This window comes from Balaenoptera musculus, chromosome 8 (assembly GCF_009873245.2).
Source record: "Balaenoptera musculus isolate JJ_BM4_2016_0621 chromosome 8, mBalMus1.pri.v3, whole genome shotgun sequence".
Taxonomy (NCBI): domain Eukaryota; kingdom Metazoa; phylum Chordata; class Mammalia; order Artiodactyla; family Balaenopteridae; genus Balaenoptera; species Balaenoptera musculus.
In genome coordinates this window covers 43,617,699-43,640,278 of record NC_045792.1, presented here as the reverse complement: position 1 = coordinate 43,640,278, position 22,580 = coordinate 43,617,699, and the positions used below count along the sequence as shown (strand labels likewise).

The 22,580-nt window shown below is 39.6% G+C and overlaps 1 protein-coding gene and 1 long non-coding RNA gene across 4 annotated transcripts in view; one reads left to right on the top strand and one right to left on the bottom strand.

The window, feature by feature from the left end:
* The window catches only part of CTSC (cathepsin C), a 40,925-nt gene extending 39,286 nt beyond the window's left edge, over nucleotides 1-1,639 (bottom strand). For 2 of the 3 annotated variants that reach the window (XM_036860975.1, XM_036860976.1), the window contains exon 1: nucleotides 1,365-1,635. In XM_036860975.1, the coding sequence (XP_036716870.1) occupies nucleotides 1,365-1,536 (172 nt within the window). In that variant the 5' untranslated portion in view covers nucleotides 1,537-1,635. Of the gene's footprint in view, nucleotides 1-1,364 lie in introns of all 3 variants that reach the window. The other variant, XM_036860974.1, reaches the window with a different exon arrangement.
* A 7,717-nt stretch (nucleotides 1,640-9,356) lies between these two features.
* The window catches only part of LOC118899395, a 77,548-nt gene continuing 64,324 nt past the window's right edge, over nucleotides 9,357-22,580 (top strand). The window contains exon 1 of the long non-coding RNA XR_005020941.1: nucleotides 9,357-9,408. This is a non-coding gene — a long non-coding RNA (uncharacterized LOC118899395). The remainder of the gene's footprint in view (nucleotides 9,409-22,580) is intronic.

Sequence of the window (22,580 nt, the reverse complement as noted above, 5' to 3'; positions counted from 1 at the left end):
TGCCCAGTACTATGAAATGCCACACAGTCATTTGGAGTTGGACAGTTGAGTAAGTCCGTCTAGTGACAGATGACCTGGCAGTCTCTGTTAACAAGGAAATTGCAGTTGAGAGCTTCACTCATTCTGCACAAGCCACAGTGTGGTAAAGGTTTGGGCAGAACGAGAGTGCTTCTCCTGACCCAAGATTGTGTGTTTTTTCTTCTCCCTTCACTAAATTCTTTGTCCTTGGGATAGCCATGTTATCTGAGGGCATATGGAATGTTCCAGAGTGTTCAAATACTAGATATTTATTGAGAGCCTTCCATGAGCTAGGCACTGTGCTTGGCTCTGGGCATTTCAAAATATAATTATTGGCCAAAGAGGTATAAAAAAAAAACAAAACTTTTATATACTACTGAAACAGGCTGGGACCTGGGACCCTCTGCTGAAGTGCTGCAATGCTTGCACCTGGACAAACCTCCTCCAGCAACAAAATACAAAGAAACTATATGGGACTGAAAATAACTGCGTGCATGCACAGTTGGGCCCCATTATGGACAAAAAGATACAAAAAAGCAAAAAACTTAACTGCCACTTCTGAAGAGCCCTGAGCAAAAACTGTGTGTCCGGAGCAAACACTGGGTATTGAGCATGCCCCCTGCACTCAACACCCCCAGAGGAGTGGGCAAACAACCCAAGCCACCCCTCCCCCCCACCAATGGAACACCCCCTACCCTCACCCCATATAAGGTACAAGCTTGTTATTTGTTCTCACTAGCCCTGATGCAGCAGGGGCCCAATAAAACCTTGCCTGAACTTCCTGTCTGGCCTGTAGTCAATTTCTGATTGGCGAAGGCCAAGAACCCTGGTGGGTATCACTACCCCCCCCCCCCCCCCCCCCCGGCAATACATGAAACTGTCCACATCAAAATCTCTGGGCTTAAGGGCTCTTTCCCACAACCTAATAAAAGAAAACTTTAAAAGCTATATTCTCAAGAGTCTTTGAGCTCATTTTTCACTGGCACAATAAAATACTGCAGATGGGATGGGGAGATAAGATTGCACGGTCTCAACTCTCTTACAAACCAAACAAACCCCAAAACAAGAAACGGAAATCAAGGGGGAGGAAAAAAAGTTCTTGCAAATAGTGTTGGGGGCCCGGGAATAACCAAGACCGCGTGAAGTGAGACGTTCTCAGCAGCTCCACGTTGACGTCGCTGCCCTGGAGCGGGAGAGGGCACGCCCCCCATGGACCCCAAGTCCAGCCAGGACCTCCCGGCCTCCCGCTAGCGGGGGCGCTGCGGCGAGAAGGGCTCAGGGACCGAAGGGAAGGAGCCCCGGGTAGGTACAGGGAGGAAGCGGGTCCAAGGGCGCCGGCGGCTTACCCATAACCGAGCAGTTGACCTCGCGCTGAGAACCGCTGCGGCCCACCTGGAAGACCCAGGTGCCCAGCAGGTCAGGGTAGGTGCAGTTGGCAGGAGTGTCGCAGTGCACGTTGCTAGCGCGGATGAGGAGCAGCAGGAGGGCGGCGAGCGGCGAGCCGGGCCAGGGACCCATGCTGGCAAGGCCCTTAGGAGAAGTGGGGAAGGGACGCGAGCCAAAGCACTGCAGGCGGAGACTGAGGCCACCGCTGCTGTGCTCGTGCCTTAAAATAGAGGTGCGGGAAACCGGCAACCCGGCGGGGGGCGGGGTCTCGGGGCCGCGGTGGGCTGGGCGCCTGCCAGTGGCGCCGCCCCTTAGGTGGGGGCCTCTGGAGAGCGCGCCCGTCACCTGGCGGCCGTCGGACCTCAGGCCCAGAGAGCCCAGCACCAGGTTCAGTTGCCAAGGGACACCTCCGAAGAGGACTGCTGAGCCACAGCTGGTCCGTGCGCGCCCCAGACTGCGCTCCTTCGCTCCTTGAGAAGTAACGGAGAGAGAGAGAGAGAGACTAAGAGAAAAAGAGGGAGAGAGACAGAGACAGAGAGGTGAGGGGGAGGGGAGGCTAAATGTCAGCGAGAGACCGAGAGAAGCGAGGTGAGGGAGGCGGGGGGGAGGGGGGACTGAAGGTGGGAAAAAGGCCCAGAGAGAGAGAGCGACCTAACTAGTGGAGCTTTCTTTTACTTGCTTGTCTTTCCCACTTCGTCCTCACTCAGTTAACTTTTATCCTCAGAACTATTTTACGTGCGACCCCGAGCCAGCCCAGCTGTTTGAGAACTACTCTTCCTTCCGTTTTCCAAAACTTTCACTTCCTTTTGTTTGCTGGGTTTTGTCGGTTTCCTGTTAATGTTGCTTGCCTGTTATCCACAGGGGAATTCAGTTGTAGTGCAAACTTGCAGTTTTTGTGTATTAGGATTTTTTTCCGCCTGCTAACGTTATAGGGTTTAGTTGCGCGCACGCGCGCACACAAACACGCACAGGCACTAAAGCCCTTGTTTTGCAGCTGAAGAGCAGGCGGCCCAGAGAGAGGAAACAAGTCGCCCAGGGTGAGGAAGGGAGCTGGTGAGAGAATGCTGGTCTTATGAGCAGGTTGCAGGGTGCCAGTCTGATCGCCAGTAATTATAAGGTAGCACTATTTCCAGGTGCCTCCTCGTTCAGTTTAATTATCATCCTTTTCTGTGAGAGCTCCTCTGTCTTTCCTGGCTGTTGTTGGAAGTTGGGGCTCCTTTTGTGCACAGAGCCTTTTAGGTGTCAGGCTCTGTGCAACATCAAGGACAAGTGATGAACAAGACAGACTTTTCTGTGCCCCTGCCCTCTAGGGCACGAACATTTTGCCCTCAAAACACTGGTTACAAATAAATACTTGGATGTCCACCTTCTCCACCAGATTGTAAGCATTCGAAGGGAGCAAGTCCACATTATTCACCTTTGTCTTCCAAATTCTGGCTTGAAAATACTTAGGAAGTGTCCTGGGGTGTTAAAATAAATGTACTTAATAGCCTTATCGTGGTTTCTAGGCTCGAAAGCCAATTTTGATTTGGCAAAAGGAGTTTCCCTTGAAAGCTCATAAATGAAAATGCTCTCTAATGTAGTCACAAACTGCAAAGGCAAGGGTGGAGCCAACACCCTACTTCTAGGTTTTATTCCCCGTTACTTAGGATGAAAAGCTGGAGCATATAATTAAACTAGCACACTTACTGTTTAGAGATGAACTGACAGAGTAACATTACCTTCCTAATCTCTGGGAAAATGTGTCATTGGTTGTTAAAACGTTAAAACTTTCACTAGATCATCAATTTTGAAGAGCTGAACAGTCAAGTTGGAAATTTCTTTGACGGCATGATCAAAGTAGCACAAACAATTGTGAAGAAAGTTGAAAACACATCTGTATTCAATGACTAAATATAATCGAAAAGGATCTTGGAGGCCTCTTAATCTAATAGATTCATTTTACTATTGGGAAATGAAGATCCAGAGATGATGTAATAACTTGATGAATGTCACATTGCCACTTACTGAGATTTAGGAATAAACCTGAGGTACTTTGAATTTCAATTTAGTTTATTTCCACTAATCTAATAATTCCCAAACTATTACTAGCCCTCTCTCCATTAGCAGGGAGAGAAATTAGTGATTCTCAAATTGATCAGACCTAAAGTTTTATTTTTATAACAAATATTTTACAGAGACCTTTTGGTATTTTGAAATGAAATTCATATATGTTACTTGCTTAAAAATAAAAAGAAAATACCAAATAATACGAAAGACAAATAAAAAGATATTCAAAAAAAAAAAAACAGAAAAAAACCTCACTGATAAGACCATGAAAAGTAAGAAAAAAAGGTATAAATATTGAGAAAAAAAGATATTTTAGGTAAAGTTCTAATACAAACGCATGTATTTCATTATCTAAAATGCTCATGTATGAATGTACTGGAAAATAGAATGAGACATTCAGATACTTGCACTTTATGTCTCTATGTAAAATTGTAGAATCACAATAAAATTGACAGGTACCTTTCCTCTGAGAACAGAAATTCTTTCACTGAGCTATAACTCAAATACCCCATAATCTAATGGATTCATTTTACTCCTGGGAAATGAAGATCCAGAGATAATAATAACTTGATGAATGTCACAGTTGCCTTATCAGATGGTCATTCAAATATCATACCTCCATTATTCATGCTAGAAAACTTTTGGTCAAGTTCCCAGCAGAACAAAGTACCTTCCTGTTGATTTATCTAGAAGTTGCATTCCTAAGAATTTGGTATATTTAAAATGATATAAAAGTCAGTTTATATGCAAACCAGATTTTGGTACTAGTCTCAGATCATTATAAGTAGGTTTATAGAGAAGCAGCATTGCTTAGCAGTCGTTCTCAAACTGTGGTCCCAGGACCAAAAGGACCAGCAGCATATGCATCTCCTTGGAATTTGCTAGAAATGCAAATTCCTGACCCCCACCCCATACCTACTGAATCAGGTCCCTGCAATCTATGTTTTAACAATCCCCTTTCAGAGGATCCTGACACAGCTACAGCTTAAGAATCCCTGGCTTAGAGATGAACAGCAAGGACTTGTGGTACACTGCCTAAGTTTGAAGCAAGGCTTTGCTACTCACCAGCTATTTGATCTTGAGGAAGTTATTTTACTTCTTTTTGTGCCTTGGTTTTCTCATCTATAGCATGTGCATAATTGTTATAGACCTATGACTACCTCCTCCAGTTTTGAGAAGACTAAATGAGTTCATACAGATTCTACAGAGAACTGACTGACTACATTTATTATTGTGTATCTTTCTACTAGAAAACTGTCCTTATTAGTTAGACAGTAGATTCCAAATCCTGTTCTCCTTTGTAATCCTAGCACCCTGAATAATTTCTGGCACACAGTAAGTTCTCATATATCTGTTGAATGAATGAATAGTATCATGGACATAAATACTTCTGTATTTCATGGTGTTTGGCAAAGAGCATCATGATTCCCATATTCCCTGCCTTGTGAATAAGTTTGAAAGCCACTGTTCAGGAATGTATATCAAAACAAAGAAGGATCAAAGAAATAGAGAAAAAATTTGACATATCAATGTAGAATGCCATTTGGTATTGTATACACCTCTGTCATTGGTAGTCAGAATAACAACCATAATAATTTCATTTATTTAGGACTTTACATTTTACCAAGGTAATTCACATGTATCATCTCATTTAATTATTACACAATTGTGTGAGAAAGAGAGCACCACTTGTTCAGGTCTTGTGATGCCCCAAGTACTGTACTTTGTTTCTGTCCTTCTGATCTCCTAGGCAGATGTCAAAACTCTCTCTTCTGTGACCTCATGTTCCTGAGTTCACAATTCACTGTAATTATTTGACTGCCTTTTCTACTAGAGTCTATGCTTCTTGACAGCAGGACTATATTATTTTTGTACCTCAAGGTTTTTGTCAGAGTTAGCCAGTAGCCAATATTTACTCATTCATCCTCAATAAAATTTATGAAAGAAAGGAAGGAAAGCAGGAAGATAAGTGGGAAGGAAGCTCATCATCATTTGCACAGTACATTCGCATATTATGTCCATTTGATAGTAATCTCCCAGATAGTATTACTCCCATTTTACAGATAAGAAAACTGGAGCTCAGAAAGGATAAGTGACTTTTCCGTGGTCAAACTGCTAGTAAGTATAGATCTGATAACCAAAAAAGGCTTCTGTTTTTAAGTTAGATTGTTAGAATGGAATTAAGCAAGTGAAGCTTTGTCTGCTTCTTGATAGAGTCAGATATAAAATTAAGAGAAAGAAAAGTTCTACAGAAGCTACATGTTGAGGCAGCTGTGAAACTAGGAATTACTGAGATAATCTCTACTATTTGATCCCTTTCTCACTTCATTATTTCCTTCTGTTAAATGAACCATGAGGACTTCTCTGGTGGCACAGTGGTTAAGAATCTGCCTGCCAATGCAGGTGACACGGGTTTGATCCTTGGTCCGGGAAGATCCCACATGCCACGGAGCAGCTAAGCCCGTGCACCACAACTACTGAAGCCTGCACGCCCTAGAGCCTGCGCACTGCAACTACTGAGCCCACATGCCGCAACTACTGAAGCCCGCACGCTCAGGGCCCACGTGCCGCAACTACTGAGCCCGTGTGCTGCAACTACTGAAGCCCACGCACCTAGAGCCTGTGCTCCTCAACAAGAGAAGCCCACGCACTGCAACGAAGAGTAGCCCCCACTCTCCACAACTAGAGAAAGCCTGCGCACAGCGACGAAGACCCAGCACAGCCAAAAATAAAATTAAATAAATAAATAAATAAAAGAAGAAATGTGTATTTAAAAAATAAAAAATAGATAAACCATGTTTTTGAAATGAAAATTTTGAGAAGCGTTACTTTTTACTGATACACCAGGATTATCCTATAGGTCACACAGAGTAAGAGCAACCCTAAAGAGCCAATGAACTTAACGAATATCTCTCTTTTGCTCTTTTTTCACCAACACCACTCTGGTCCAATAGGCTATCATTTCTTGCTAGTCAACCAAAATTACCTTATAATTTCATACACTTTTTCTTGAATTCAATGTAAAAGCCAGGAACCTAAGTGTCATCCTTGACTCTTCCTTCCCCCAGGCCCCCCCCCCACCCCAAGCTGATCAGCCAGTGTATCATACTGAGTCTACTCTCACCATTGTTATTTTTTATTTAAATGTAAACCATATCAAGGTACTCCCAATATTGACAAGTGGAATACTTCCCAATAGGTTACCTTTTGTATCATCTTTGAATAAAATTCTGCAAGACCCTGCACAATATGCCCAACTTATCCCTTCATCCTCCCAGTTGTCCCAGAAACCCTTGCCTTCTGTTGATCCTCAAACCCTCTAGATTCCTTCTGTCTCCATTACCTTTGCACTTTGCTATCCTCCTTGCCTGACATCATTTGCTGTTTTTCCCATGACTGCTCATTGTCACTATATGACATTCTCACTGAAAAATATTTTATCTCCTCTAGCCATGCTATCTGAAGTGGCCTTCTCTAGCTATTCATTTTATTAGTACTCTGTTTATTTCTATATAAAAATTATAAATGCCTATAATTATTGTACTTTCTTGTTTATTATGTATCTGCCACACTGGAACAGAAACTCTATGAGGTTTGGGCCTTGTCTGTCTTGTTCACCACTGTATTACCAGGACATAGTAGATGCTCAATAAGTATTTATTAAATGTTGATTGAAACTCCTTACTCTCCAACTTTAAGAATCAGGTTTATTGGAAGCAAATTTTCACGGGGCAAATGTTAAGTCACTAGATGATAAATTTTATATTTCTCATCTCATACTGTTCACTTTCAGAGATATTCAACTAGTATAGGGACCAACTTTTCAGCCCCAGCAACATCTGGAATTTTAAGTTTATATGCCTGTGTGGATTAGTTTATAAGTTGTAGAAGTTGACCTAAAACTACTTCATATGCTATCAGGAAGTCAAGTTATAAACACATGTTGGACAATAAGAAAGCTAAACCATGTTTTAGCATTTTAGTTTCAAAGTTTTGCAGTTCAATTTGACTTCCCTTCTTTCTCTAGGTTATTGCTGAAAGGGAAATATGAAGTCAAACAAGGTAAATTCTAAAATAGCAAACTGTAGAGAGTCTTGGCATGAAGAGAACAAAACCAGAACAGGGTGACTGATTTAAAGGTCAAGACTATCAGTTTCTCCAAGTTGAGAAAGGGCATTCCTTTTCCAAGAATCACATTACTTACCCAGGTAATGGTATGGGAATATTTAAAATATTTCATTTTAATAAGTTGAAAATAAGCTGACTTACTATTTATTATTACTTTTTACGTATTTAATTGCCAACATAACACTGATTTATGCATTTCTCTGATTTTTTAAACAACCCTTAGAATTTAAAAATAGTTCAATATATAAATAAATAACTTTAGTTCATATACAATTAAGGTAACAAATTGAGTAAAAAAACCTTCAAATTTATCATCATTTTCATTTGTTCCTAGTCCTTTTTTTAAAAGGACGTATTTATGTTTTTATTATATGATGAGATAATAATATTCAATAAATTACATTAAATATATTTTGCCATTGTGCTACAGATTTTTTCCTCTACACCCCCCCCTTTTTCTTTCCATCTATACCCTGCCAAGCAAGGCAACCTATGTTCCCTCCCTGGTGTGTATACTTACAAATTTTTTACTAAAATTACCCAGCCACTTAAAAGATGCATAAGGAGCAGGGCACATAATGTCTAGATCCAGAATGCCATGGTTTGAATCCTGATACCGCTTCTTACTGCCTGTGTGACTTTAGAAAAGCTATTTATTTTCTCTGACTCAAGTTTCCTTGTTAGCAAAACTGGGATAATAATAGGACCTACCTCATAGGGTTGTAGTGAAGTTTTGACTGAGTTAAAATGTGAAATGCTTAGAACAATACTGTCACCTAGTTTCCATTCTTTCATTCTTGTCAACCTTATTTCATTCTTAATGAAATTCATTCTTAAAAACACATAACAGAGGTTTCTTCACATCAAGAAATTGAATTCATTTTAAGGAAAGTAGCTACACGGTACTGCTAAAAAAAAAAAACACCACAGGTCCGAAATGGCATCACATGTGCTAAAAGCCCATGATACCAAAACCTAGATTTAATACCTAACTTAATTGCAGTTTTGATTTTCCCCCCAAATGTGATCTTAATCAACCAGTTTGGAATTTTCTGGTTAGAACCAATGAGGTAATCTCAGCCCTCTCCAGCCTACTCCTCAGAGGAAGAAGAGGCAATCTGCATGATAAAACCCTTGCCAGTCCCTGCCCTCCAAAAAATGTCCTGGCCCAAAAGAACCTTTTTTTTGTGGTTTTTTGGCTAGTGACTTTCTTGCCCCACCCTCCTTTCTATAAAGGCCTTCCATTTTGTGCCACTTCTCAGAGCTCTCTTCTGTTTACTAGTTGTGATGCTGCCAGATTCATGAATCCTTAAATAAAGCCAATCAGGTCTTCAAATTTACACAGTTTGTTGCAAGAAGGGGGACTGCTTCCAGAGCTCAAGAGTGGGCTCTTGTCTAACACTGGGAAATGAATTGTCCAAGGATAGAAACGTGCTGACAAAGCAAGAGACTTTATTGGAAAGGGGCTCTCGCAGAGCAGCAGGATAAGGAAACCCAGGAGAACTGCTCTGCGACATGACTCGAAGTCAGATGTTATGGTAATGGGGTTAGTTTCCGGGTTGTCTCTGGCCAGTCGTCTTGCTTGGCCTATATTTGGCTTGACTCAGGGTCCTACCGGGTGGCGTGCGCATCTCTCAGCCAAGACGGATTCCAGCGAGAAGGACTCTGGGAGGTTGGTCATCTCCTCCCTCTTTTGGCGCCTCCCAAATTCTCCCATTAGTTTTCAGCGGCAGCACTGTGTTCCTTATCTGGACCTCCTATCCTGAGACAACTCAGGCAAGCAGGCCCGGCCAAGGCAGGTGGTTTCTGTCAACAGTTCCCTAACAGGTTGAATTTTGTTTTTAAACAATACTTAAGGCATGTAACAAATCTAACTATTATTAAATGGGCATTTGGGTTGTTTCCAGGTATTTTAGCATTATTATTTTTTGCCATTGCAAACAACATTGCAGTAAGAATTTTTGAATATACATCCTTTCTACAGCTGCTTTTCTTTCCATAGGAAAGTGACAACCATGTACCTTCCTTATAAGCTTACTTTCTTTCCTGAGTTGTTTTAAAAAATTATTGTACATTTAAATTTTGATATTTTAGTTGTTTTAAATTGGTTGAAATGTTTTAAATAACTGTCATTTAATTTTAAATTTGTATCTTGGAAGCACCTAAGGTCTGCTTTTGTATATGGTATCATACAGGTCTTTTTATTTAGGCAACGGTAGCGGTGCTGTTTATAAAATAAACCTTATTTTCCCTCTAAATTTAAACACCAAATTTGAATATATTCAGTTCCTATAAGTACTGGAATATTTTGTTTTGTTTTGTTTTACTGATTGATTTTAAAGTAAGTTCGCTTCCTGTTCTTCTTTTTCATATTTTTCTCAGCTCCCACTCTGTATCAATTTAAAATTGGATGTTTTGGCTACCCCTCTACTATTTTTTATTTATTTTATTTTATATTGGAGTATAGCCGATTAACAATGTTATGATAGTTTCAGGTGCACAGCAAAGTAACTCAACCATACATATACATGTATCCATTCTCCCCTAGACTCCCCTCCTATCCAGGCTGCCACATAACATTGAGGAGAGTTCCCTGTGCTATACAGTAGGTCCTTGTTGGTTATCCTTTTTAAATATAACAGGGTGTACATGTCAGTTCCAAACTCCCTAACTATCCCTTTTCTCCACCCTTGCCCCCCTGATAATCATAAGTCCATTCTCTAAGTATGTGAGTCCATTTCTGTTTTGTAAATACGTTCATTTGTATCATTAAAGATTCCACAGATAAGCAATATCATATGATATTTCTCTTTCTCTGTCTGACTTACTTCACTCAGTATGACAATCTCTAGGTCCACCCACGTTCCTGCAAATGGCATTATTTCATTCGTTTTTTATGGCTGAGTAATATTCCATTGTATATATGTACCACATCTTCTTTATCCATTCCTCTGTTGACGGACATTTACGTTGCTTCCATGTCTTGACTATTGTAAACAATGCTGCAGTGAATATTGGGGTGCATGTATCTTTTCAGACCATGTTTTTCTCCAGACATATGCCCAGGAGTGGGATTGCAGGGTCATATGATAACTCTATTTTTAGTTTTTTAAGGAACCTCCATACTGTTCTCCATAGTGGCTGTACTAATTTACATTCCCACCAACAGTGTAGGAGGGTTCCCTTCTCTCCACACCCTCTCCAGCATTTATTGTTTGTGGATTTTTTTTATAGGTTTTTTTGGTTTGTTTTTGTTTTTAATTATTTATTTATTTTTGGCTGTGTTGGGTCTTCGTTTCTGTGCGAGGGCTTTCTCCAGTTGCGGCAAGCGGGGGCCACTCTTCATCGCTGTGCTCGGGCCTCTCACTATCACAGCCTCTCTTGTTGCAGAGCACAGGCTCCAGACGCGCAGGCTCAGTAGTTGTGGCTCACGGGCCCAGTTGCTCCGCGGCATGTGGGATCTTCCCAGACCAGGGCTTGAACCTGTGTCCCCTGCATCAGCAGGCAGACTCTCAACCACTGCGCACCAGGGAAGCCCCATGGATTTTTTGATGATAGCCATTTTGACTGGTGTGAGGTGATATCTCATTGTAGTTTTGATTTGCATTTCTCTAATCATTAACAATATCTTTTCATGTGCCTCTTGGCCATTCTTATGTCTTCCTTGGAAAAATGTCTATTTAGGTCTTCTGCCCATTGTTTGATTGGGTTGTTTGTTTTGATGATATTAAGCCTCGTGAGCTGTTTGTAAATTTTGGAGACTAATCCCTTGTGGGTCACATCATTTGCAAATATTTTCTCCCAATTTGTGGGTTGTCTTTTCATTTTATTTATGGTTTCCTTTGCTGTGCAAAAGCTTTTGAGTTTAATTAGGTTCCATTTGTTTATTTTTGTTTTTATTTCCATTACTCTGAGAGACAGATTGGAAAAGATATTGCTGCAATTTATGTCAGAGAGTGTTCTACCTGTGTTTTCCTCTAGGAGTTTTATAGTGTCTGGTCTCACATTTAAGGTCTTTAATCCCTTTTGAGCTTATTTTTGTGTATGGTGTTAAAGAATGATCTAATTTCATTTTTTTACATGTAGCTGTCTAGTTTTCCTAGCACTGTTTGTTGAAGAGACTATCTTTCTACCGTTGTATAGTCTTGCCTACTTTGTTGTAGATTAATTGAACATTGGTACGTGGGTTTATTTCTGGGCTTTCTATCCTGTTCCATTGACCTATAGTTCTATTTTTGTGCCAGTACCATACTCTTTTGATGACTATAGCTTTGTAGTATAGTCTGAAGTCAGGGAGCCTGATTCCTCCAGGTCCATTTTTCTTTCACTAGATTGCTTTGGATATTTGGGGTCTTTTGTGTCTCCATACAAATTTAAGATTTTTTGTTCTAGTTCTGTGAAAAATGCCATTAGTAATTTGATAGGAATTGCATTGAATCTGTAGATTGCCTTGGGTAGTATAGTCATTTTGACAATATTTATTCTTCCAATCAAAGAACATGGTATATATTTCCATCTCTTTGTGTCTTCTTCAATTTCTTTCATCAGTGTCTTATACTTTTCGGAATACAGGTCTTTTGTCTCCTTAGGTAGGTTTATTCCTGGGTATTTTATTCTTTTTGATGCAGTGGTAAACGGGATTGTTTCTTGAATTTCTCTTTCTGATCTTTCATTGTTAGGGTATAGTAATGCAACAGATTTCTGTGTATTAGTTTTGTAGCCTGCAACTTTACCAGATCCATTGATGAGCTCTAGTAGTTTTCTGGTAGTGTCTTTACAATTTTCGATGTATAGTATCATGTCATCTGCAAACAGTGACAGTTTTACTTCTTTTCCAATTTGGATCCCTTTTATTTCTTTTTCTTCTCTGATTGCCATAGCTAGGACTTCCAAAACTATGTTGAATAAAAGTGGTGGGAGTGGGCATCCTTGTCTTGCTCCTGATCTTAGAGGAAATGCTTTCAACTTTTCACTGTTGAGTATGATGCTAGCTGTAGGTTTGTCATATATGGCCTTTATTATGTTGAGGTAGGTTCCCTCTGTGCCCACTTTCTGGAGAGTTTTTATCATAAGTGGGTGTTGAATTTTGTCAAAAGCTTTTTCTGCATCTATTGAGATGACCATATGGTTTTTATTCTTCAAGTTGTTGATGTGATGTATCACATTGATTGATTTGCAGATATTGAAAAATCCCTGCATCTCTGGGATAAATCCCAGTTGATCATGGTGTATGATCCTTTTAATGAATTTTTGGATTTGAATTGCTAGTATTTTGTTGAGGATTTTTGTGTCTGTGTTCATCATTGATATTGGTCTGTAATTTTTTTTTGTGGTATTATTGTCTGGTTTTTGTATCAGGATGATGGTGGCCTCATAGAATGAGTTTGGGAGTTTTCCTTCCTCTGCAAATTTTGGAACAGTTTCAGAAGGATGGGTGTTAGCTCTTCTCTAAATGTTTGATAGAATTCACCTGTGAAGCCATCATGTCTTGGACTTTTGTTTGTTGGGAGTTTTTAACTTTCAGTTTCAATTTCAGTGCTTGTGATTGGTCTCTTCATATTTTCTAATTCTTCCTGGTTCAGTCTTAGGAGACTGTACTTTTCTAAGAACATGTCCTTTTCTTTCAGGTTGCCCATTTTATTGGGATACAGTTGCATATAGTAGTCTCTTATGATCCTTTGTATTTCTGTGGTGTCAGTTGTAACTTCTCCTTTTTCATTTCTAATTTTATTGATTTGAGTCCTCTCCCTTTTTTTCTTGATGATTCTGGTTAAAGGTTTATCAATTTTATTTATCTTTTCAAAGAACCAGCTTTTAGTTTCATTGATCTTCGCTATTGTCTTCTTTGTCTCTATTTCATTTATTTCTGCTCTGATCTTTATGATTTCTTTCCTTCTACTAACTTTAGTTTTTGTTGTTCTTTGTTCTCTAGTTGCTTTAGGTGTAAGGTTAGGTTGTTTATTTTGGGTTTTTCTTGTTTCCTAAGGTAAGATTATATTGTTATAAACTTTCCTCTTAGAACTGCTTTTGCTGTATTACATAGGTTTTGGATCGTTGTGCTTTCATTTTCATTTGTCTCCAGGTATTTTTTGACTTCCTCTTTGATTTCTTCAGTGATCCGTTGGTTATTTAGTAGCATATTGTTTACCCTCCACTTGTTCGTGTTTTTTATAGTTTTTTTCTTGTAGTTTATTTCTAATCTCATAGCGTTGTGGTTGGAAAAGATGCTTGATATTATTTCAATTTTCTTAAATTTACTGAGGCTCACTTTGTGGCCCAGGATGTGGTCAGTCTTGGAGAACATTCCATGTGCACTTGAGAAGAATGTGTATTCTGCTTTTGGATGGAGTGCTCTATAAATATCAATTAAGTCCATCTGGTCTAATGTGTCACCTAAGGCCTGTGTTTCCTTATTGGTTTTCTGTCTGGATGATCTGTCCATTGATGAAAGTGGGGTGTTAAAGTCCCCCACTATCATTGTGTTACTGTAGATTTCTCCCTTTATGCCTGTTAGCGTTTGCCTTATGTGTTGAGGTGCTCCTATGTTGGGTGCATATTATGTTTACAATTGTTATATCTTCTGCTTGAATTGGTCCCTTGATTATTATGTAGTGTCCTTCTTTGTTTCTTGTAACAATCTTTATTTTTAAGTCTGTTTTTTCTGATATGACTATTGCTACTCCAGCTTTCTTTTGATTTCCATTTGCATGGAATACCTTCTTCCATCCCCTCACTTTCAGTTTGTATGTGTCCCTAGGTCTGAGGTGGGTTTTTTGTAGACAGCATATATACGGGTCTTGTCTTTGTATCCATTCAGCCAGTCTGTGTCTTTTGGTTGGCGCATTTAATCCATTTACATTTAAGGTAATTATCAACATGTGTGTTCCTATTGCCATTTTTCTTAATTGTTTTGGGGCTTTTTTGTAGATCTTTTTTCTTTCCTTCCTCTTTTGTTCTCTTGTGGTTTGATGACCATCTTTAGTGTTGTGTTTGGGTTGCTTTTTCTTTTTTGTGTGTGTATCTATTGTAGTTTTGGGGTTTGCTGTTCCCATGAGGTTTCGATATAGCAATCTATATATGTACAAGGTTGTTTTAAGTTGCTAGTCTCTTTCCTGCCTAGAGGAGTTCCTTTAGCATTTGCTGCAAAGCTGGTCTGCTAGTGCTGAATTCTCTTAGCTTTTGCTTGTCTGTAAAGCTTTTCATTTCTCTTTTAAATCTGAATGAGAGCCTTGCTGGGTAGAGTATTCTTGGTTGCAGGTTCTTCCCTTTCATCACTTTAAATATATCATGCCACTCCCTTCTTGCTTGCAGAGTTTCTGCTAAAAGATCAGCTGTTAACCTTATGGGGGTTCCCTTGTATGTTATTTGTCGTTTTTCCCTTGTTGCTTTCAATAATTTTTCTCTGTCTTTACTTTTTGTCAATTTGATTACTATGTGTCTCGGTGTGTTTCTCCTTGGGTTTACCCTGCCTGGGACTCTCTGTGCTTCCTGGACTTGGGTGGCTATTTCCTTTCCCATGTTAGGGAAGTTTTCAACTATAATCTCTTCAAATATTTTCTCGGGTCCTTTCTCTCTCTCTTCTCCTTCTGGGACTCCTAGAATGCGAATGTTGTTGCGTTTAATTTTGTCCCAGAGGTCGCTGAGACTGTCTTCATTTCTTTTCATTCTTTTTTCTTTATTCTGTTCTGCGGCAGTGATTTCCACCATTCTGTCTTCCAGGTCACTTATCCATTCTTCTGCCTCAGTTATTCTGCTATTGATTCCTTCTGGTGTATTTTTCATTTCAGTTATTGTATTGTTCATCTCTGTTTGTTTGTTCTTTAATTCTTCTAGGTCTTTGTTAAACATTTCTTGCATCTTCTTGATCTTAGCCTCCATTCTTTTTCCATGGTCCTGGATCATCTTCACTATCATTATTCTGAATTCTTTTTCTGGAAAGTTGCCTATCTCCACTTCATTTAGTTGTTTTTCTGGGGTTTTATCTTGTTCCTTCATGTGGGACATAATCGTCTTCCTTTTCATTTTGTCTGTCTTTCTGTGATTGTGGTTTTCATGCTACAGGCTGCAGGATTGTAGTACTTCTTGCTTCTGCTGTCTGCCCTCTGGTGGATGAGGCTATCTAAGAGGGTTGTGCAAGCTTCCTGATGGGAGGGATTGGTGGGTATTGCTCTTGTGAGCAGAGCTCAGTAAAACTTTAATCCTCTTGTCTGCTAATGGGTGGGGCTGTCTTCCCCCCTTGTTGGTTGTTTAGCCTGATGTGACCCAGCACTGCAGCCTACAGGCTCTTTGGTGGGGCTAATGGCGAACTCCAGGAGGGCTCATGCCAAGGAATACTTCCCAGGACTGCTGCTGCCAGTGTCCTTGTCCCGACGGTGAGCCACAGCCACCCCCCGCCTCTGCAGGAGACCCTCCAACCCTGGCAGGTAGTTCTGGTTCAGTCTCCTATGGGGTCACTGCTCCTTCCCCCTGGGTCCTGGTGCACACAAGACTTTGTGTGTGTCCTCCAAGAGTGGAGTCTCTGTTTCCTCCAGTCCTGTTGAAGTCTCGCAATCAAATCCTGCTGGCCTTCAAAGTCCGATTCTCTGGGGATTCCTCCTCCCATTGCCAGACTCCCAGGTTGGGAAGCCTGACATGGGGCTCAGTACCTTCACTCCAGTGGGTAGACTTCTGTGGTATAAGTTTTCTCCAGTTTGTGAGTCACCCACCCAGCAGTTATAGGACTTGATTTTGTCGTGATTTTGCCCCTCCCACCATCACATTGCAGCTTCTCCTTTGGTTTTGGATGTGGGGTATCTTTTTTTGGTGAGTTCCAGTGTCTTCCTGTTGATGATCGTTCAGCAGTTATTTGTGATTCCCGTTCTCTCGCAAGAAGGAGTGAGTGCACGTCCTTCTACTCTGACATCTTGAACCAATCTCCTCTCTACTATTTTTTTAACTTAATGGAGCATTCAGTGAAATTAAATTTGGGATATTACTTTCAAGTCACCAATTTTGGATATATTCATCCATCTGAACATCTTTGTTTATTGTTTAACTGATTTCATCTTTTATTTGGAAAAATTTTTTGTTCCTACTTTATCTGGTTAGTTTTATTTTTCTTTTAATTTTGTTAGTATGAGTACTTAGCACCTAATTTTCAGTCTTTTCCTTTAATAATAAAGGTGTATTAGCCTCACAGTTTTCTTCTGAGGCAAGCTTTAACTGTATCCCACAAGTTATTACATGACATACTTTTTTTATCTTTGTAATTTAAAGAGTTTATAATTTAGGTTTGATTTCTAGTTGATTCCGTAGGTTATTTAGGAGTTCATTTCTTATTTTACCTAGTTATATTAGTTTGTTTTCTTCTTTTTATTAGATTATGTTTGAAGAATATGGCATGTATAATATCAGCATTTAAAATTTTATTAATAATGTCTTTCTGGCTTAATGTATGGCTGAGTTTTGTAAAAGAAACATTTAAAAATTACATTTTCTCTACTCAAAAGAACTTTGATATACAGTCAAAGTGATTAAGTCGCTGTATGACCATGCTTAATTTTTTGTCTATTACATCTTTCAATTCTAAAAGATCAATTGAAATATCTCAAGGTAACTTTATTCTAATAAACTTCTCATTTATCTCTTTTGTTCTTAATATTTTATTTGCATTGTTATTTAGTACATTTCCATGTAAGCATATTTTATCTACTTTGAAACCTATGCTTTTTGCCTATTCATAGGTGTCCCACAATAGCCCTCTCCTCTAGAAATTCTACCTAGGCCTGCAACCTCAAAAGTACCTTTTCCTACTTGCCTCTGTGGGTGTTGTCTTGTTCCAAGACCTAGTTAAGATTAAGTTTAGAGGGAGAGAATGCTTGAAATGCAAATTCACACTGCTATTAGGTGCTTTAGGCTTTTCATTTAATATATTTTTTCCTCCCTGATTTTTATGATTTTAACAGGCCTTCTCAACAGTGTAGAATACAGAATACTGACGAGTATTAGCAGTGAACTAAGTGGAACAGATATATTGAATGAAAAGTGAGGACATGGAGAGAGGCAAAATGTGCAGATGTAATTGTTATGATAACAGTTACCATTTATTGAATGTCTACTATGTGTAGACACTATGTACATGTGCACACTGTCTGTTCCCTACAGCTGCACATAAGGTACGTATTATTCACTTCATTTTAGAAATGAAAAGGTATTTAGAAAAGAGAGATTAAATATCATGGTAAATGTCATACATGTTAAGTGGCTGAGCTAGAAAGCTTGGCTGATTCCCAAAGTATGTCTGAGTCCCAGTGCCCAGTTCTTCCCAGTGTACCACACTACCTTACTTACATGCAGACTTAAGGGGATATTCTGAATAAACAGTTGTCCGTAAATAAAAACCATAATACTTCTTTAACTATAGAAACTGTATTTATTTAATAAATATATATTCAACATGGTACTAATGTTACAGCCACAAAGTAAGAGGAAATGATGGTAGAGTAGGTGTTTTCGGAAGAAAGTAAAGACTAATGGAGACATGTATTTCAAGTACCTGTGGGATGTCAGAATGGAGATATCTAGTGATAAGCTGGAAATATTGCTTACTCTGGGAAGGGGTCATTCAGTCATTCAGATCAATAAAACATATTTATTGGGCATCTACTCTATTCAGGGCATAGACAGGCAATGAGAATAGCTGCAAGGGTATTCAGACTACTTTAGGTATTGGCTGAATACAGTTTTTATTAGCCCTCACCAAATAAATGAGAGTTGACGTGGGAGTAGAGGTCACCCAAAGCAAGCCCATAGAACACAGGGGAAAGTGGAGGGAAGAGGCTGAAGACAGCTTAACAATTAGCAGAAATGTAAGGGCTAAGCTAAAGAACAGGAGTTCATGAAGGAAAAATTAAGAGAATCAGAAGGAGGACCAAGAAAGTTAATACTTTGTTGAAAGTGAGGAAGAGGACATTTTGAGTGTCTAAAATTTGAAGAATGAGTTTTTGCTTCAACCATTCCCAAGTCAGAACCAATTTTAGCTTCTACTTCCAGGACCACATGCCAAATTGGTGTTCTCTTTCTTGGGTTCAGGGCAGAGACCCCAGCTCTTTGCAAAACTGATCAGAAACCTGGAGTTGACAGTCCTGAAATCCTCTAGAGAACTGAGAGCTACCTGAGACTGCAGCATGGCCATTCCTGATGGACATTACTACAAGCATTGGCTCATATTTTGTGGTTCTAAGATATAGATTGAGTAGCATCTTGAAGCTGTCCTGTTCCATTATACCAGTATACCACAATGTGGCACATGCTGAGAGTTGCCTTAAAAAATAAATTTCTCACATCAAGCTATCATTTGCATATCCTTATAAAAGGAAGCAGACGTATTACCATAGCTTGAACTTTCTAGTTGCTTAGAACCTGAATAAATAGGAATAAACAGGAATTATTGTGCCATGTTTGAATTTCTTTATTGATTTTTCTTTGAAAAACTTAGGCTATAGACAGCAGACCTGTTGCATAATTGCAAGAGCTAATAAAAAGGTCATTTGCACATGATTCACATGACATGTCTCAAAGTCAAAAAGAAAGTATAATTTCATTTCCTGTACAATGTTAAGTTCAACATTCTGGCTCCCTAGAAGACCAGGAAAACAATTGTACCCTCTATATATAATTCTTGATTTGGTTCAGCTGAATCCATTAATAGGGAAATAATTGATTCAGAGGTATTATGATACATCTCTACAGAGACAGTAATATATTTAGAGAATCTCTATGATTATCTCTAATTAAGATCTCAATTTGCATGAGATATGTTATTTTTAATGATAAAAATATTCAAAAATTTCCTGAAGCATTGATTGTATTTCCTATATCTGCCAGAAGCCAGGAAAGCTGGGTTATAATTATATCTGTGCCACTAACTCACGTGGTGATCTTTTTTTTTTTAAATAAATTTATTTATTTTATTTTTGGCTGCGTTGGGTCTTCGTTGCTGCGTGTGGGCTTTCTCTAGTTGTGGCGAGTGGGGGCTGCTCTTCGTTGGCAGTGCGCAGGCTTCTCATTGTGGTGGCTTCTCTTGTTGCGGAGCACGGGCTCTAGGCACGCGGGCTTCAGTAGTTGTGGCACATGGGCTCAGTAGTTGTGGCACGCAGGCTCTAGAGCGCAGGCTCAGTAGTTGTGGCACACAGGCTTAGTTGCTCCGCAGCATGTGGGATCTTCCCGGACCAGGGCTCGAACCCATGTCCCCTGCATTGGCAGGCAGATTCTTAACCGCTGCGCCACCAGGGAAGCCCCTCACATGGTGATCTTGAGGAGATCATTTCAAACTATCCCTGTGATTCTTCCCTTGAAACTTCACTGGATTGTTATGAAATTTGAAAAGATTGATTCAAGAAATATTTATTAAGTGCTTACTGTGTGTCAAGCTCTGTTCTAACACCAGGGCTTCAGTGGAGAACATGCCAAATGAGGTTGCTGCTTTCCTGGAGCTTAAATTCAAGCCAAGAAAAAAAAAATTAAACAGCTACATGTGGATACATATCACAAAGGGAAGTATCAGATGTAATGGTAGTACATGGTAGTTTGGGAGTCAGGAAAGAATTCTCTGAGAAAATGACACATAAGCTGAGATCTCCAGGGTAAGAGTTGTATATGTCAGCAACATTCTATGTAGTAAGGAAAACATATAGAAAGGCAGGAAGAATTTGAAGAAGTATGAAAAGTTCAGAATAGCTATCATGATGAGTGATGGGGAAGAAGTGAAAGGTAAGTAGTTATGAAAACACAGCGTGACATGGCTAGTGAGAATGTAAATTGATTCAAACATTTTGGAAAGTGTTCTGGTAACATGAAATAAGAACCTCAAAAATATTTCTAGCCTTTGATTCAACAATTTCATATCTGGATATCTATCCTGCCAAAAATCTTACAAAATACAGAAAAAATTTAAGAACAAAGATATTAAGGTGCATCTGTAACAGGAAAATCAGGGGAAAAATGCCTATACAGAGATGAGCAGAAATATAGTGTGTGCAAATTAGGAAATACATACAGCTAATAAAAGTCTGTTTATGAAGAGTTTGTAATAATATTTTTAAAATTGTTACAATTTATTTTATAGTACTAAAAGAAGCAGGGGCAGGGCAGGGGTGGGTCCAGGTAAATACTGCTCACGCCGTGGATCTGGGTCACAGCTGAGGAACTCTCAGATGAGGATATCCTGATCTTTTGTAGGGTTACTGGCAGATCAGCTTCACCTCTCCTCCAAAGAAAGATACTATATTTATTGTCTGGAATGTCTCCAGGAAGAAGAGGGAATCATCTCATCTTTACTATCCTGGTCAGCAAACAAGTCTGTTCTTCGGCCTCTAGGGAGACAGTATTTCTAGCTTCCAAGGCTTTTTGCCAAGAGAACAATCTTGAAAAGGTAATCTATCACAAGAGGTATAGAAATGCCATGGAGAATTGTCTCCTCAAAGCCGTTATTTTCATTATTTTTATCATTTTAACTGATAATAACTCTTAAGTGTTGTTTCAGCAGAGATTATTATAACAAGCACATAATACTCATAGTAGTGTGAAAAATGGGAAGTTGGCTACATAGTGACCCATAAGTGTTAGCCAATCTAGGGAAGTTTCTGCCACTAATTATTGTAACAACTTCTCTGGGCTCTGGTTTCTATTAAATGACAGTTCAAGACTAGTCGGCTATCTAATCTCTAGTCTACTTTAAATTCTGTCATGTTATTATTCTATATGTGGGGAGGGACACCCATAACTAGTACTATACAGGCTTGGACTAGGTTTTAATAAAGGATTATTGAATTGAACTGCCCCTGGTTCATATGCAAACATTTCTGAAAACTACAACAAAACATGCCTAAATCATAATCTCTCCACCAAAAAAAATTTTTAAATCACTTCTAATTTCACTGTTGACTAAGATTATTTTTCCTATACAACCCCTTAGTGATACTAGGAAAAGGGATGAAAAGGGGGTTCAGAGTTGGGTAAAGTGCAGAGAGAGCATCATAGCAGGAGAGCCCTCAAGTGTGGGAGGTTTCCTGAGAGCTAGATAGGAGGAAAGGGGAAATGGAGCAAAATAAACAACATCGACCTTCCTCATATTTCTTCCAGGAATCTGCCCTCCGTGCCTTCAACAAACTCGTGTTCTTTAAAAAAAGAAAAAAAGGAGAACTGTATTACCATAATTTCCAAATACAAATCATATGAAGTTATTTGATGGGATGTAGGGAGCAAAATGCATCAATATGTATGTGAATAGGTAATATGTCACATATTCATATGCATGGCTCTTTTTCATATGTGTGTATTAATAGATCCTGTTGTGATTAATAAGATACAAATTTGTGAGGCAATTTATAGAAATGTTTAGTCAAAATGTTTTTTTTTTGTTTGTTTTGGCTGCGTTGGGTCTTCATTGCTGTGGGCTTTCTCTAGTTGCGGCAAGCGGGGGCTACTCTTTGTTGCGGTGCGCGGGCTTCTCATTGCTGTGGCTTCTCTTGTTGCAGAGCACAGGCTCTAGCTGTGTGGGCTTCAGTAGTTGCAGCATGCGGGCTCAGTAGTTGTGGCACGCAGGCCCTAGAGCACACAGGCTTCAGTAGTTGCGGTGCGTGGGCTCAGTAGTTGCGGCACACGGGTTCTAGGGTGCACGAGCTTCAGTAGTTGTGGCTTGCGGGCTCTAGAGCGCAGGCTCAGTGGTTGTGGTGCACGGGCTTAGTTGCTCCGTGGCATGTGGGATCTTCCTGGACCAGGGCTCGAACCCGCGTCCCCTGCACTGGAAGGCGGTTTCTTAACCACTGCACCACCAGGGAAGTGCCAAAATGTATGTTCTTTAGCAACTAACTCTAAAGGTACAGCTAATAAGATAGAGGTGAAATGGAGGTTGTCAGTGACATTTTAAAAATTATTTAAAGTGGTTATTTTATATTTGAAAAGGTGGAAAGGACTATTGCATACCATCTTTGAGAAGCAGCTTTTGGTATTCTCTGCTC